Below are 17,548 nucleotides of genomic sequence, written 5' to 3'. Positions count from 1 at the left end.
GAGCGGGGGTGTGTGTGGGGAGGTGAGCGGGGGTGTGTGTGTATGGGGCAGTGAGACGGGGTGTGTGTATGGGGCAGTGAGACGGGGTGTGTATTGGGCAGTGAGACGGGGTGTGTATGGGGAGGTGAGAGGGTGTATGTGTATGGGGCAGTGAGACGGGGTGTGTATTTGGCAGTGAGACGGGGTGTGTATGGGGAGGTGAGAGGGTGTGTGTGTGGGGAGGTGAGAGGGTGTGCATGGGGAGGTGAGCGGGGGTGTGCGTGGGGAGGTGAGAGGGGGAGTGTGAGGAGGGGGGTGTGGGGGGAGGTGAGAGGTGGTGTGTGTGGGGAGGGGGTGTGTATATGGGGAGGTGAGAGGGGGTGTGTGTATGGGGAGAGAGAGGGTGTGTGTCTGGGGAGGTGAGAGAGGGTGTGTGTGTGGGGAGGTGAGAGGGGGTGTGTATGGGGAGGTGAGAGGGGGTGTGTATGGGGAGGTGAGAGGGGGTGTGGGGGAGGTGAGAGGGGGTGTGTATGGGGAGGTGAGAGGGGGTGTGTATGTGGAGAGAGAGGGGGTGTGCGGGGGAGGTGAGAGGGGGTGTGTATGTGGAGAGAGAGGGGGTGTGTATGGGGAGGTGAGAGGGGTGTATATGGGGAGGTGAGAAGGGGTGTGTGTATGTGGAGAGAGAGGGTGTGTGTGTGGGGAGGTGAGAGGGGGTGTGTGTATGTGGAGAGAGAGGGGTGTGTGTGGGGAGGTGAGAGGGGGTGTGTGGGGGAGGTGAGAGGGGGTGTGTGTGGGGAGGTGAGAGGGGGTGTGTATGGGGGAGGTGAGAGGGGGTGTATATGGGGAGGTGAGAGGGGTGTGTGTATGTGGAGAGAGAGGGGGTGTGTATGGGGAGGTGAGAGGGGGTGTATATGGGGAGGTGAGAGGGGGTGTGTGTATGTGGAGAGAGAGGGGGTGTGTATGGGGAGGTGAGAGGGGGTGTGTATGGGGAGGTGAGAGGGGGTGTATATGGGGAGGTGAGAGGGGGGGTGTGTATGTGGAGAGAGAGGGGGTGTGTATGGGGAGGTGAGAGGGGGTGTATATGGGGAGGTGAGTGGGGGTGTGTGTATGTGGAGAGAGAGGGGTGTGTATGGGGAGGTGAGAGGGGGTGTGTATGGGGAGGTGAGAGGGGGTGTATATGGGGAGGTGAGAGGGGTGTGTGTATGTGGAGAGAGAGGGGGTGTGTGAGAGGGGTGTGTGTATGTGGAGAGAGAGGGGGTGTGTATGGGGAGGTGAGAGGGGGTGTGTATGGGGAGGTGAGAGGGGGTGTATATGGGGAGGTGAGTGGGGGTGTGTGTATGTGGAGAGAGAGGGGGTGTGTGAGAGGGGGTGTGTGTATGTGGAGAGAGAGGGGGTGTATATGGGGAGGTGAGAGGGGGTGTATATGGGGAGGTGAGTGGGGGTGTGTGTATGTGGAGAGAGAGGTGGTGTGTGTGGAGAGGTGAGAGGGTCTGTGTATCTCCAGCATTGGCAAAAAGCCAGTTCTCGCTGTTCACTCTGTTAATTAAAACTTCCACCTGTGCAACATGCCACTTCATCTGATCGGCAGGCGTGTGTGTGTTTTCACGTGTACACGTATGTGTGTTTGCATGATTCTAATTTTTATTGAGGACGCGGCCGAGGCAGGCAAGGCGACGTAAACGCAATCAAGATAGACTCTAGATGTTACCGACCTCCAGTCACAGAGCTTTTGACCTTGCTCCTCACCAAAATGGAGCGCTAAGTTTATTCTGCTCATTTCCCGTTGGATAGCGTCCCTCAATCTATTTTTACCCCCCACCACTCAGAATGACAGGTATTTAAGAAGTTTTCACCCTGTGGCATTTTGTTCTGCAGCAGCTTATTAGAGTCATATTTGTCTCGTTCGTCAGCCGTGCAGTAGAAGAGCAATCCAAGAAAAAAAAGAAAAGAAAAAGCTAGAGTGATATTAACTGAGGCACACACACACACACATGCTCATAATATGCACAATGCTGCATGCAATCTGTTCAACTCTCCAGGGGTCAAGACGGGGTCAGGGAGAAGGCCTGTTCAACTCTCCAGGTTTCTCTCTTTAGGGAGTAGTGCAGTCCACACGCAATATCACCATGACTTCTCTTTGTTTGTTTGTGTGTGTGTGTGTGTGTGTGTGTGTGTGTGTGTGTGTGTGTGTGTGTGTGTGTGTGTGTGTGTGTGTGCGTACATGTGTGTGCGTACACGTTTGTGTGTGTGAGAGGTTGAGAGACAGTATTCTGCTGAGTAGGAAGGTTGGTATACCAAGGCTAAGATAAGGCACTTTGCATTTTCCTCTCCTTTTATTGTGCAACGCTGAGGCACACAGTGTCTGTTCAGAGACTTTGTTTTGTTATGAAGAGGTGGTGTGATAGCTGGTAGTGCAAATTGGACAGTTGGTGTGCTTTTTTTCTGGAGATGGCTCCAGAAGATGGTTGATCATATGGAGGATGTTTCTGACCTTATTGACCTTTTGGTTACTGGCCCAACACTCTTAACCGCTAGGCTACCTTAACCACTAGGTTACCTTAACCGCCAGGCTACCTTAACCGCTAGGTTACCTTAACCGCCAGGCTACCTTAACCGCCAGGCTACCTTAACCGCTAGGCTACCTTAACCGCTAGGCTACCTGCTGATCATTGTTATCACTATGTTCATGCACCAAATACATTTGGGGTGTGTGTTTGTGTATGTTTGTGTATGTATATGTGTATATATATATGTGTATGTGTGTGTGTGTGTGTGTGTGTGTGTGTGTGTGTGTGTGTGTATATATATACATATATATGCGTGTGTGTTATTTCTGACCTTCTCTTCTCTAGGTGTTCCCGTAAGGACAGATGTGAGAAAGCAGATGAACCCCAGCGGTTTGCCTCAGACCAGCGTCAGTGTGTGGAGCTCAGTGTTCACCCCAAGAACATCTCTGTCACCATGTCCCATGTCCAGGTGTGTGTGAAAGAGAGTCTGACTCTGTATGTGTGTACTGATACAGTACCTGTATATAACTGTGTGTTTATGTAAATACACACCAGTAACTGTGTGACATGCCAATAAGTAGCTAACTACGTGCTTGTGCCATTAAAGACATTAACATGTTCTTCACACTAACCTTGCCACAAAGTCCCCAGTCCTCACATTAGCGGTAAATGTATTCCTGGACTACGTTCCAGATATCCACACGAGCCTGACACTTGTATTTTCAAGTATTCTGACGGCAACATACTGTTATAGATACTTGTCACCGGCAGAGACTGTGGAGTTTGTCAGGATCAAAATAAATATGAAAGGAACAAAGCCCACCTCAGTTTTCTGAAAACTCCAATCCTGAGACAACGGGACATCTACACAGATTTTACTCCCCAAGAAACACCAGCATGGCTTTCCAAGAGGTGTTGAGTGTTCCTGAGTGGTCCAGTCTCAGTCCTGACTCAGAGACAAGGTTGGAATACTGCTGTCCAACAATGATTCCCAACCAATCTTAAGCAATTTTGACAAATATTTGAAATTAGCCCATTTAGGTCAGCAGGTCTTAACATTAATCTTCTGCATTATATGATTTACACTACATGACAAAAAGTATGTGAACACCGATCTCGACAAACCATTTCTGTATGGACATCTTTTTGTTCACTGGGGCATTGTCATGCTGAAAAAGGAAAGGGCCTTCCCCAAACTCACAAAGTTGAAGCACAAAATCGTCTAAATGTCATTGTATGATGTAACTTAAGGGAACTAAGGGGCCTAGCCCAAACCATGAAAAACATCCCCAGATCATTAATCCACCTCCACCAAGCTTTACACCACTCTAGCTGATGCTTGGCACTGCGCATGGTGATCTTTGGCTTGTGTGAGGCTGCTCAGCCATGGAAACACAGTTCATGAAGCTCCCGACTAACAGTTGTTGTGCTGACGTTGCTTCCAGTCAGTTTGGAACTCGATAGTGAGTGTTGCAACCGAGGACAGACGCGCTACGTGCTTCAGCACTCGGCAGTTCCGTTCTGTGAGCTTTTGTGGCGTACTACTTCGCCAGTTTGTGGCTGAGCCGGTCCTAGACGTTTCCACGTCACAGTAACACCACGTAGTTGACCGGGACAGCTCTAGCAAGGCAAAAATTAGACAGACTGACTTATTGGAAAGGTGGCATTCTATTATGGTTCTTCAGTAAGGCCATTCTACTGCCAATGTTTGTTTATGGATATTGCATGGATGTGTGCTCCATTTTATACACCTGTCAGTAACGGGTGTGGCTGAAATAGCAGAATCCACTAGGGTTGTCCACATACTTTTGTATATATAGTGTTTATTACATGTCCTTCCATTAAACCCTTGACATTATGACAAGTATTTCATGTCTCCACATTATCTGTCTTAATACTATATTCCCTATATTCCATTGATTTGTCCCCAGCTCGTGCTGGAGGCGCGTAACGTTCCTGACCTCTCTGCGGGAGTCAACTGCTCCTTCGAGGGTTACGTGGAGACGGATGGGCACATCCAGGGGAGCCTCATCTACTGCCTGTCCCCCTCGGCCCACAACGTCATCCCCATTACCCGAAACAAAGGTGAGAATGCCGCCCACCCGGACCCTTTATTCAACAAGGTAGGCCAGTTGAACAACTTCTCATTTACAACTGCGACCTGGCTGCTTGTCTCTGCTGGTTAATGGAGTAGTGGCTGGAATGAAATAAACGGAACAGCCTTCATGTGTTTGATACCATTCCAATCATTCCATTCCAGCCTGTCATTATAGTCCTACGGTCTCCCTCCTCATCTTCCCAAAACCTTGACCAGAATTTTACATTTCATGGCTTCTTTTTTACATAATTCAATATGCTTTGAGTTTCTCTGTCACTACCATTGTTATTCCCCCTAATTGCTCCCCAAGCATCAAGATTCTATATGTATCGTCTCCAATGTGATATGTTTAAGAGAGTTGAGAAGCAGGTCCATTACCATGTGTTATAGATCTTTATCAGTTCTAATGCAATCACACCACAATGACACCACTGATGCCTGTGATGTATCTTCAAAGCTTGGAGATGAAGGAGCCGTATATATTTAGATTCCCAGAAGTGACATGTTTAAACTTGAGAATTCCTAAAGCAGATTTTCTATCCACCATTATGTATTGATATCAGCTCTAATGTGAGTTACTGTTCCCTGTGACTCTAGGAGATATTTCTGCCTGACTTATTATCTCAATAGTCTCCAATGCATGACATAAGTTGCTAAGCGATGCATGTGTCTCTGTAGGAGACAAGCGCATGGTGAAGCTCTACCTCAAGTCCAAGGAGACGGGCAAGACGTTCGCCGGCGTGGACTTTGTGTTCTACAACTGCAGCGTGCACTCGTCGTAAGTTTTCTACAACGTTTATTCTTTTATTTGAGGTTTCCTCTGCTTTTTTCCATCTCTTCCTTCAGTTCTGTTTTCCCCTTGGTCCTCTTGTCACACTGCCCTTGAGAGGGTGCAGTAAGCCTGTGAGCCTGTACACACATCCCCACCCCCCTGTAACCTCTGTGCACGTAGGTGGCTCACGTTACCACCACTGAGTAAAAATCGAACCCTCCATATATGATGAGACATCCAAGATGGTAATTTTAACCTTATGATCATAACCTAGCCTACTGTAGCTGATAATATCATTATAATGAATTCATCGCAATTGACGGCCTCTGGTATTGGTGCCCAAACGTACTCCTAAAATGTTTATTACCTGGGTTATACTGTACATATCAAAACATGCCGAGCATAAGCTTTGTGCCGTTGTTAGTGTTTGTAACCTCTTTCCCAACTCCATTGCTACTGCATATCGGGGCTCGTCCAGGATTTGTTTCCTATGAGTATGGCAGGTGATAAAGTCTTAGCTCTGCTGCGCACAGATATTTAAGTGTTCAAAATACACTTTTGTGGTAGAGTTTCTGTCACTGACATCCACCTGAGGGGTTATAAGATTGGTTGTCAATTTGAAAGTTGCATAAACACATAGGCTAATAAAAAAAAGCCATGAACTTTAAGTTTGTGCATTTGTGGAAAACCCTACATGGGAGACGCTAGATAAATGTATGAAGGCAAATCTGCTTATCGTTGCAAAGCATTATGATATCACAGTTGCACATGCTGATTCGAAGGCTTTGGTGGATGATGAAAAGGGTCCTACTGGTGGTAGAGTACACCCCGTAGACGTGCGACAGAGAGGTAGAACTAAAGGGAAAATGGGACAGAAATTGGAGCTCGAGCACAGGGAAAGGTAAAGCCATTCCATTGAAAGAGATGGCGCTGGATGCGTGACAAAGTGAGATAGATCTGGACTCCGAATCAAATCAGACCATCCTGCACCCTCAACGGCATTTGATCTTGGTCGGAACAGCCGGCTTGTACCACCTTTCAACGAGAGGCGGATTGACACATCCCTAAAATGGCCACGAGACATTTTTTCACTGCTCCTCCAAAGTGTTTATGAGTGACTGGTCTGTCCGAACAACGCATGAACAAGGGAATCAATATTCGGAGAGCCTGTTTCTGTCCTGCCCTTGACTTTGGTGCAGGGCATGTGATGTCCATATCCTCTTCGTCACAAAACTCCCTGATCTTCTCAAAAACATATGTTTGTCTAGCTGTGTCTCGTCCAGATGGTGCTTGTACAGGCAGACCATCTATGGGAGGAAGGGTGTCAGCGTTCCACAGCAGCTGAAACCTGGTCCCGACTGAGTCCAAACGCTCCTTGGCGACAACAACACCAGGCTCCAGAGCATCGACGCTGTAAAACAGGAAATAACCAAATCAATTGAAGAGGTTACAATCCTGCACAACATCAATTCAACTCCCAAGTTTATATAAGAAGAATAACCTCATATAAAGTAATGAAAATGATATTCACTGCTGGTACTGCTTGAACTGTGGCAGCCGCCTGAAGTATGGTGTTGTTGCCAGCCATAGCTTTTTCCACCAGCACCGTACCGTCCTCCAATTCAACCAGCTGTGGGATGTTGACCCGTCACAGTGCTGTCCTTCACAACACCAGCAATCTCAGACAAAGTGTTCACTCTGGTCTTTCTGTAGTGCTGCTTGATGAGGCCGGAGCACCAGTCAGGGGCAAACTTGATGTGGCCTATGATCAGGAAGTGAAGGTGCAGACTGTGGTGGAGCTTGTGCATGGTCTTGCCAGACACAATACCAAAGCACAAAGGTTTTCTTGTTTTGGCCACTGCAGTTGCGAGGAGTTAAAAAGTAGATGGGACCTGGCTGCATAGGGTCAGAAGGATAGTACACCTGCAAACAACAAAATAACATTAAGATAGGTTAATGAAAATAAAATGTAACGTAAAATGTAATATTGTTTTTTAATGCATCATTATCAGGTAAGTTTCATTTACCTACAAATGTGCAGAGCAGCAGCACTGCATACAGAAACATCATCTTGGAAACTAGAAGTTTAAATGACAACATGCACGTGTTACGACTACACCCCTGGAAAATACAGAAATAATGTGAAATCATTAAAAGTAGTGCCAGTTATGTTGGAGGTGAATTAAATAATCAAAATGTGTGTTTTATGGTGCTCCTTTTGTCACATGGTATGGGCAGCAGCTTTCCACCAGTGTTTGTGTCCTGGTGGCGTCCTGGTAATAAATCAAATCAAATGTATTTATATAGCCCTTCGTACATCAGCTGATATCTCAAAGTGCTGTACAGAAACCCAGCCTAAAACCCCAAACAGCAAGCAATGCAGGTGTAGAAGCACGGTGGCTAGGAAAAACTCCCTAGAAAGGCCAAACCTAGGAAGAAACCAAGAGAGGAACCAGGCTATGAGGGGTGGCCAGTCCTCTTCTGGCTGTGCCGGGTGGAGATTATAACAGAACATGGCCAAGATGTTCAAATGTTCATAAATGACCAGCATGGTCAAATAATAATAATCACAGGCAGAACAGTTGAAACTGGAGCAGCAGCACGGCCAGGTGGACTGGGGACAGCAAGGAGTCATCATGCCAGGTAGTCCTGAGGCATGGTCCTAGGGCTCAGGTCCTCTGAGAGAGAGAAAGAGAGAATTAGAGAGAGCATACTTAAATTCACACAGAACACCGGATAAGACAGGAGTAGTACTCCAGGTATAATAAACTGACCCTTGCCCCCCGACACATAAACTACTGCAGCATAAATACTCGAGGCTGAGATACTATTGCTAATATTATTGCATTATCCTCTGCTGCAAGTCCTCATGCTTCAGGTGTAACCTGTGCTTGCTTGGGCCAGCTCTCTATTTGATGGGAGGCAGGTGTGTTCTACTAATGCTGAAAGACAAATTCCAGATACAAATATTTTGGCATTATTATACAATAGATAGCCAGTTGTGTCTGATGGTGATTATGGCTAACTGGATGGGTCATGTAATCATCTGGCGAAGTGGAGTCATTTGTTTAAACATGCTAGCTAAACAATGAACCATAATCCTAATCCATAAAGTACCAGCAATACAAACCAATTGTCATAGCTAGCTAAAGTTATAATAAAGATAATGTTAGCTCGTGAGCCTGCCGTCTAGCATCAGTTAGCTTTAATTTGCAATGAAAACAACTTAATGACAAAATTAGAAACGTATAATATCTGAAGCAAGACTCTTACCCGTATACATGGATAAATGCTTCATGGCAGACTGCAATCATTTTCATTAAATAAGACGTCCTGTGTCATTTCCGTTTATATGTACAGCTTGCTTGGCCTGTTGGTGTCAAGTCACTCTGGTTCACACTGACCGTGTGCAATGCCATAAGAATCATCTTAAACTTTAGCCCCCATCCAAACTCTGACCATTTTACTCTCCCTCGCAGAGCTGGTTAGGCTGTTAGGCTGTTTTCATGTTATCCAAATCAAACTTTATTTTCTTTTGTAATAACAGGAGTCTACAGAGTTGATGAGGAAAGATGCTGAGTAGATGAGAGACACAAAGTGGTTTATATATTTATATGCAAGCAGAAACATAATTCATGCCCGGAACACACACTCGTATACACACAAACTCTATCCAAAAAGAGCTTCAAAAGCAGTCATCATATTTCAACCCTTGTATCCTTTCTCTCTCTTCTTCTATAGATGTTGTGTACATGCATACTGGAATTACAATTACTCTCGCCAAGGGATATGCTCGCCCAATGTTGAAAGACATGGATACATACTGATACATTATCCCATATGAATACAATATCTACCCCCACACCTACCCAGCATACACACACCACACCCCATCCTCCCACCCCCCATACACACACCATCCAGCCATCCCCATATACACCCTAACCACCAAACCCCCATACCGACACCATCCATACATCCCCCATACACACAGTACCTACCCTTTCCCCATACACACACTACCTACCCTTTCCCCATACACATAGTACCTACCCTTTCCCCATACACACAGTACCTACCCTTTCCCCATACACACAGTACCTACCCTTTCCCCATACACACAGTACCTACCCTTTCCCCATACACACAGTACCTACCCTTTCCCCATACACACAGTACCTACCCTTTCCCCATACACACATACCTACCCTTTCCCCATACACACAGTACCTACCCTTTCCCCATACACACACTACCTACCCTTTCCCCATACACACAGTACCTACCCTTTCCCCATACACACACTACCTACCCTTTCCCCATACACACAGTACCTACCCTTTCCCCATACACACACTACCTACCCTTTCCCCATACACACAGTACCTACCCTTTCCCCATACACACAGTACCTACCCTTTCCCCATATACACACTACCTACCCTTTCCCCATACACACACTACCTACCCTTTCCCCATACACACACTACCTACCCTTTCCCCATACACACAGTACCTACCCTTTCCCCATACACACACTACCTACCCTTTCCCCATACACACAGTACCTACCCTTTCCCCATACACACAGTACCTACCCTTTCCCCATACACACAGTACCTACCCTTTCCCCATACACACAGTACCTACCCTTTCCCCATACACACAGTACCTACCCTTTCCCCATACACACACTACCTACCCTTTCCCCATACACATAGTACCTACCCTTTCCCCATACACACAGTACCTACCCTTTCCCCATACACACAGTACCTACCCTTTCCCCATACACACAGTACCTACCCTTTCCCCATACACACAGTACCTACCCTTTCCCCATACACACAGTACCTACCCTTTCCCCATACGCACCAAAAACACACACCCTCCCTCCTTATTTATTCTACTAATATGTCTTGGGCCTGCGATTTAAAAAAATAAATACAAAAATTCATACATTTGCATATCAATATTATTCTAATTAGAAATCCCACTGTTTCAGTTAAGGTTGGAGAGATTGAAATAGAAAATCACCCGCGGCCATGATTACTTCTTAATTAAATGTTTCAATCAAAAAAAATCCCTTTTGCGATTTATTAGGACTAGGGTGGATAGTCTGGAAATTAAGTAGGGTTGATGTCTCAACTAAGATCTCTAAGCACCTTTTTCCTGTAGTTCATTTTGTTCAGGTACTGACTGCGTCATCTACTGGGTGATTGAGGGTCCTTACAGTCTAATTCATTATAAAGACGCCGCAGGAAACTGTGTCATACTCTCTCCTCCAGATATGGAAAAGGTGTGGTTTGGAGATGAAGGGACACAGAGACAAAAAGAGGTAGAACATTTGAGTGTGTGACATTATGAATGAGACTTTTCCATTCCATTTGACTATCCTCTCTCCTCACATTTCCTACAAGATCCTAAATGCTTCTCATCTGATCTTAACATTGGGGCATATGCATGCCTCCACAATAAGCACTTGCACTTACATCTCTTGATAAACATTTTGGGCCAAAGCAGGCATTTCATCATTGAAGAGAGCATAGAAGAGCATCCACGTTGAAGGTATTTATCTTCCTGCTATTTACACCTTTAAAAAGCACTATTAATTTGAAATAAACTGCACCTTTAGAATAAGTCATTTTATCAAGTCTATAATGTTAAAGCGATCGAGGTTTGAAGTGTGGCTACATGGGAAGCATGGCTTCTCCATTGATGGTTGGATTGTCACAAGGGGGTCCAGGGATCATGGCCCACCTCCAGACAGAAGTTTGGGGGTGGGAGGGTATCCTCAAATGGCCTTGGGTGGGTATCCCCAAAGTTCAAAGACTTGGATGGACACTAGCAGGGGGAAGCAACTAGTGAGTTACTGGGGGGGCTCTATGTATAGGCCTGCTTCCAGACCAAAGGAGTAGTTGTCGGGGATCCCCAAATGGGGCCTCTGAATGGAATTGAATGGACAAAAACATACCTGGTACCCTCCCTCCTTCCCCATTAAGCTATGGAACTGTTAATGAGCTATTGAACTCGTGCTTCCTGAGGGAGGTAAAGAATGGGTAGATGGTAGGTGGTCCTGGCATGCTGCTCTCCTGCTCGTTATACCAAAGACCTAAGACACAAACAGAACACACATTTTCTTTAATGAATAAAAGAAAGGACGAAATAAAAGGATCTTTGTCTGGTAGATGTATAGACTACATTTAAAACTAGTTTGGGGATTTGATCTAGAGCCTGTACTTTGTGGGGACTTTGCATCGATCCCCGCGTAATGGCAAATCCTGCTGTGCTAAAATGGTGTCCCGCTTTTGTCATTATTATTAACATGCTCATGTAATACAAAGATTGGTCATTGTCTAAGCTACATAAACTAGCCCCATAAACTAGCCCCATAAACTAGCCCCATAAACTAGCCCCCCTTTTTAAAAAAAAATGACATATCCAAATTTAACTGCCTGTAGCTCAGGCCCTGAAGCAAGGATATGCATATTCTTAGTACCATTTGAAAGGAAACACTTTGAATGTAGGAGAATATAACATAATAGATCTGGTAGAAGAAAATACAAAGAGAAAAAACAACATTTTTTTTCTACCACCATCTTTGAAATGCAACAGAAAGGTCCAAAATCTAGCCATCACTCTTGTTGTAATTCCGATGGTGTCCACAAGAGGGCATCAGTGTTTGCAAAGTTTCAGACTGATAACTTGAAGTATGAGCAAGCTACATGACATTTAATGTGAAGTCACCCATGTACATTTGGGCAAATTGTGAAGTAGACATTTACATTTACATTACATTTTTCTGCAAGAATATCATCAAAACTGTATACTTGGACTTTGATTTAGCTTTTCCATACTGTAAGTTCAACATTTGCAAAACACCCATTTTTCATAAATTCATAACTCTCCATATTCTTGTAATTTTTGTCCAAAAGGAAAAGGCTTGCTGTCGCACAAGGTTAGCATCTACATTTTTTGGTCCACGGTCAAACGACCACCCATCATCACTGTCAAACGCTCCCTAAAATACTTCTGCGAGCAGGCCTTTCTAATCGACCTGGCCCGGGTATCCTGGAAGGATATTGACTTCATCTCGACAGTCAAGGATGCCTGGTCGATCTTAAAAGTAATTTCCTCACCATCTTAAATAGGCATGCCCCTTTCAAAACATTTAGAACTAACAGATATAGCCCTTGGTTCACTCCAGACCTGACTGCCCTTGACCAGCACAAAAAATCCTGTGGCGGACTGCAATAGCATCGAATAAGCCCCTTGATATGCAACTGTTCAGGGAAGTCAGGAACCAATACACGCAGTCAATCTGGAAAGCAAAGGCTAGCTTTTTCAAACAGAAATTTGCATCATGTAGCTCTAACTCCAAAAGGTTTTGGGACACTGAAGTCCATGGAGAATAAGAGCACCTCCTCCCTGCTGCCCACTGCTCTGAGGCTAGGTAACACGGTCATCACCGATAAATCCATGATAATCGACATTTTCAACAAGAATTTATCTACGGCTGGCCATGCTTTCCTCTCGGCTACCCCAGCCAAAGCCAACAACTCCGCACCCCCCGAAGCTACTTGCCCAAGCTTCTCCTTCACCCAAATCTAGTAGCAGATGTTCTGAAAGAGCTGCAAAACCTGGACCCGTACAAATCAGCTGGGCTAGACAATCTGGACCCTCTCTTTCTAAAATGATCTGTTGAAATTGTTGCAACCCCCATTACTAGCCTGTTCAACCTCTCTTTCGTATCGTCCGAGATTCCTAAAGATTGGAAAGCTGGGGGTGACACTCTAGAGAGTCGAAAGTTTTACATTTTAAAAGCACTCCTCTCATTTCTTTCTACGTTGATGAATCACCCTCCTGTTTTGATGCTGGAATAAGAGGCCTGTTATTTCCTTACAGAAATGCTACATAGAACATAGAAGCAAGCAAACCATTTGGCGAGATAGCCTAACCTGGCCTCATCAAGCCGCCTCCCATTTATTTCTACATTGATGAATCACCCTACTGCACTCATGTCAGATTAAGAGGCCTGTGATTTCCTTAGCCGCCCATTGCTCATTCTTAATGGACAGGCTCTCTCAGCACAATGCTAAATTTGTCAATTAAAGGCGCGGTGGGATTGAATTAAAGCCTGGGCCTCTGATCCTTACAAAGAGGGGGGTTGCTGGAATAACCGCTTTGAGAACACACTTAACAAAGGAGCGTCCTAATTGATCCAAATGAATCTGCATCTTGTTTGATGGATTCAGATTGCATCCGACTTTAAGAGCTCTGAGAGATAAAACCCTGTTACTCATGCCGGCCGTAGAATCAGAAATGCCGTTTTAAACGAGGAAGCATACACAGAAGGATGCGTGTTGTGTTTGTACGGCTATTGATTGAGCTAGATCTGTTAGGTTCATGCAGATAATATCGAAAATTAGAATTTCAACCAGGAGAGAATTTCAGTCTGGTTTTAGATTGTCTGCTTTTGATACATTTCATGTTTTTTTTTTTTTTTTGAAGTTGACAGTTTGACTTAATGAAGTTTGTTGACTGACAACAATTGGCTGCCCTTTTCAATACAGTAGAAAAGATAGATAAGTAAGTAACATCTTTTCTCTTATTTTTTGTGATGAAATCATTGGCTTTGTAGAGCAGAGTTCAATCCCTATTTTTGGTGGCGATGAAGCACCAGTGTCTCACATCAATAAACTAGACACAACAAGCTGTCAGATGTCTCCATTCCCACCTACACACACCACTGCATGAGCACATACACACACCAGCCCAGACTCCCCGTCGATACCTCTGTCCCACGAGGCATCTAGACAGGGCCCTTGGCTACACCCCACCCGTCTTTATCCTTCATATCTCTCCCTTTCTCTCCCCCTTTTCTCCATCTCCCCCACAGTATCTGGCGTTTCCCACTCTCACTCAGGGAGACCCACCTGCTATTGATCTATTTTCTCTCTTTTATTTTCCTCTGTTCATCCCTCTCCTCCCCTGGGCACCGAGGCTAAAGCAGGTGCATTTAAATAGCGATGGCTCTTAGCTGGAGGATGAAAGAGGCTTTAGACAAAGGTGAGGGAAGGTTTAAAAGCCATGGGGAGAATTAAACACTGGGGGATGGATAGAGAAAGGTGGAGGTGAAGACTGTCAACGGGGGAGAGAACTAGGAAGGAAACAGACAGAGGTAAAGATAAAACATTTAGGGGGAGAGGGTAACTTGATACGGAGAGTCTATAGAACAGCATAGATAGGGGGAGACGAGGAAGATATTGAGAGAGGGATACTAAATGTGTACAGAGAGGGGGAGAACATTTAAGAGAAGTGAATATCGAGATAAGTGAGAGACTAAACAAGAGGACAGGTAGAGTATGGCTAGAGAGAGGTTATGAGGGTCATAGCAAGAGATGTATTTTATTTATTTATTTGTTTGTTTGTTTCATTCTGACGCTGCATGTGCCCAGCCCATATGGGTTGATACTTCCCATCAAGTGTTTTCTGTGTCCCCTAACGCTCTCCATCCACCGTCCTCCCCCAGGTGCCTGTCGTGTGTGAACGGTTCCTTCCCGTGCCACTGGTGTAAGTACCGTCACATCTGCACCCAGAACGCCAACGACTGCTCCTTCCAGGAGGGCCGCGTCAACGTGTCCGAGGTGAGTGTCACACTATTTCCTGTCCCTCCTTCACATACCCCGAGTCCAACATTGTGTTTTTCCTACATGACTTACGGAGTAGGGGATGTTAAACCCACATTTGTGACCCACTACCTGGATTCGGTTCTTTGTAGCAATATTTGAAATTGTGTTTTTTACATTGGATAGAAGTAGAAACTCAGAGCTAGAAAATAGTATATCATACACTGCAGATGGGAAAGTAATTCTGCTTTGAAAGTTGATAAACTTGTCACCCCACTTTTGAGAAAATGGCCCGTGAATGTTTTGGTGCACCGACTGGAGAGCTCTTCTTTGTCTACACCCATTCAGCATCGTTCACACCCTCTTCATCCTCACCCCTCTTTAAAGTTTTACATGTGAAGCCATGTGCTAAACAGAGTGAATAAGGTAGTGTAGTAAATAACCAAAGATTTCAAGACTACAAGTGGTGAAAGTAGTAGCAAAAAGCTGCAGTAAAAATCCTTGGCCTATATTCTAATCTAAGTTTGATGCAGGTCATGTTGTTCTTCACATTACCATCTCTGGTAAACACACACTGTATCAAATAAAATCTATGTTTTTTTATACATTTTATGTTATGATTTTCTAACAAATATACTGCAATTCCACACATTTTCAGGGTGGGGAGAAATGTTTGCAGTTTTTAATATATCTGAATGAGAGTGACTAACATAATCATAATCATAATCATAATCATACTTGCATAGTGGAGTCTTTTGTTTAGACATGTAGATAGCTAGCTAAACAATGAATCATAATCCCAACTCATATTACCATGCAACGTGCATGAATCTGCACGTAGCTAAAGCTAACCAACTAGGTTCAATGTAAGCTAGCTAGCTAACATTAGGCTATAGCTAGCAATGCAAATGGCTTTCTGAGATATAAATAATATTACTACACAGATCATACTTGTAACATTAGTTACCGAGCCAACCAGCCAAAGTTAGCTAGAAACCTAACAGTACGCTTCATCTTCCAATGGAAACAACTTTCTGAAAAAACTAGAAAAGTATAATATCTGAAAATGTAGCCAGACTCTTACCCGTATACATGGATGAACGCTTCTCCTTCTGTCATGGATGCCATGGTTGCCCAATAACACTTTTGATCTGTGTTTCTTCCCCATCACTTGTCATCAGAAGACTACAATGTCTGGTTCATTGAAAATGTTTTTACCTATTTCAAGGATTTCCTGATCATCTGATTCATTTTCAGTCCCAGAGGGTCGGCATGGCACGATCGTCTTCCAGAAAGTAGTCCATCACACGATAACGCCTGATAACTTCAGGGCCACAATGTTGAGAGCAGTAGCAAAACTTTTTCAGTTGTTCATATCGTTCAAAAAAGCTGCAATAGAAAGGATTTTCGACACATACTGAGAGCTCATGTTCTAGACAAAAGCATGCTACATGGCAGACCAATTCAAACTCATCTCACTGCTTGTCTAGCCCATCCATTATCTCAGCCAATCATGGCTAGCAGGAAGGTTCCTGACTTTTTCCGTGACTAAACCAGCTAGGCTCGTAATTTAACAATTTTATTCGTATTTAAAGAGGGCATACAAGAGTGTTAAGGCCCATGAAAGTTAATGTTCCAGAAGGCATTTCTGCCAAAAAACACATGTTGATATGAAATAAAATAAACGCCTCCTTTTGAAGTAGTGATGTGCGTCATATGCCTAGCTTCTTGAAACGAGTCATATAGAAGACTGTGTTAATTCACTGAGCTAAAGTCTTGTAAATTCATTAAGACTTGGTTGATGTAAACCCGCTACACAAGCACGCCTGTACACTAACCTTATGTTGTGGAGATTAACCTTGTGTTAGTGTACAATTAACCTTGTGGAGACACAATTCAGTCCCGTTCAAAATCCTATTTTCCCGAACACGTACCCTAACCTTAACCCTAAACCTAGCTCCTAACCCAAATGTTAAGTAAACGTTTTTTATTGGTATAATTTTTTTTTCTCACAAATTTTGCGATCCTGATTTTGGTCAACGTCCTGAGTTGACCTCTCCTTTTGAAAACGCCAAAGGTGAGTAAGTTTGTAGGACCCAACAGTTTACACTTTGAAGTGTAGGAAGAAGCTGATTGCTATAAAAACATTTTTTTTGTATCCCCTTTTTCTCCTGATATCCAATTGGTAGTTAGTCTTGCCCGTCGCTGCAACTCCAGTATTATATCCCTAGTCCAGGACTAGGGAGAGGCGAAGGTCTAGAGCCATGCGTCCTCTGAAACACAACCCTGCCATGCCACACTGCTTCTTGACACACTTCTCGCTTTACCCCTGAAGGCAGCTGCACCAATGTGTCGGAAGAAACACTGTACAACTGGTGAGGAGCGTGCATGTGCCCGGCTTGCCACAGGAGTCGCTAAAGAGCGATTTGGCAAGGACATCCCGGCCGGCCAAACCTTCCCCTAACCTGGATGATGCTGGGTCAATTGTTTGCCATCTCATTGGTCTCCCGACGGCGACACAGCCCGGGATCGAACCCGGATCTGTAATGACGCCTCTAGCACT

The 17,548-nt window shown here is 44.8% G+C and overlaps 1 protein-coding gene across 4 annotated transcripts in view; it reads left to right on the top strand.

The window, feature by feature from the left end:
• The window catches only part of LOC118399705 (plexin-A1-like), a 365,392-nt gene that overhangs the window by 199,007 nt on the left and 148,837 nt on the right, over window positions 1-17,548 (top strand). For all 4 annotated transcript variants that reach the window (XM_052473927.1, XM_052473928.1, XM_052473929.1 and 1 more), the window contains exons 6-9: window positions 2,832-2,955; window positions 4,418-4,571; window positions 5,263-5,362; window positions 14,889-15,003. In XM_052473927.1, coding sequence (XP_052329887.1) covers window positions 2,832-2,955; window positions 4,418-4,571; window positions 5,263-5,362; window positions 14,889-15,003 — 493 coding nt within the window. The remainder of the gene's footprint in view (window positions 1-2,831; window positions 2,956-4,417; window positions 4,572-5,262; window positions 5,363-14,888; window positions 15,004-17,548) is intronic.

The sequence above is a fragment of the Oncorhynchus keta genome, chromosome 21 (genome assembly GCF_023373465.1).
Source record: "Oncorhynchus keta strain PuntledgeMale-10-30-2019 chromosome 21, Oket_V2, whole genome shotgun sequence".
NCBI lineage: Eukaryota > Metazoa > Chordata > Actinopteri > Salmoniformes > Salmonidae > Oncorhynchus > Oncorhynchus keta.
Note: the sequence above shows the minus strand (reverse complement) of the source record. Positions and strands in the feature narration are given on the sequence as shown.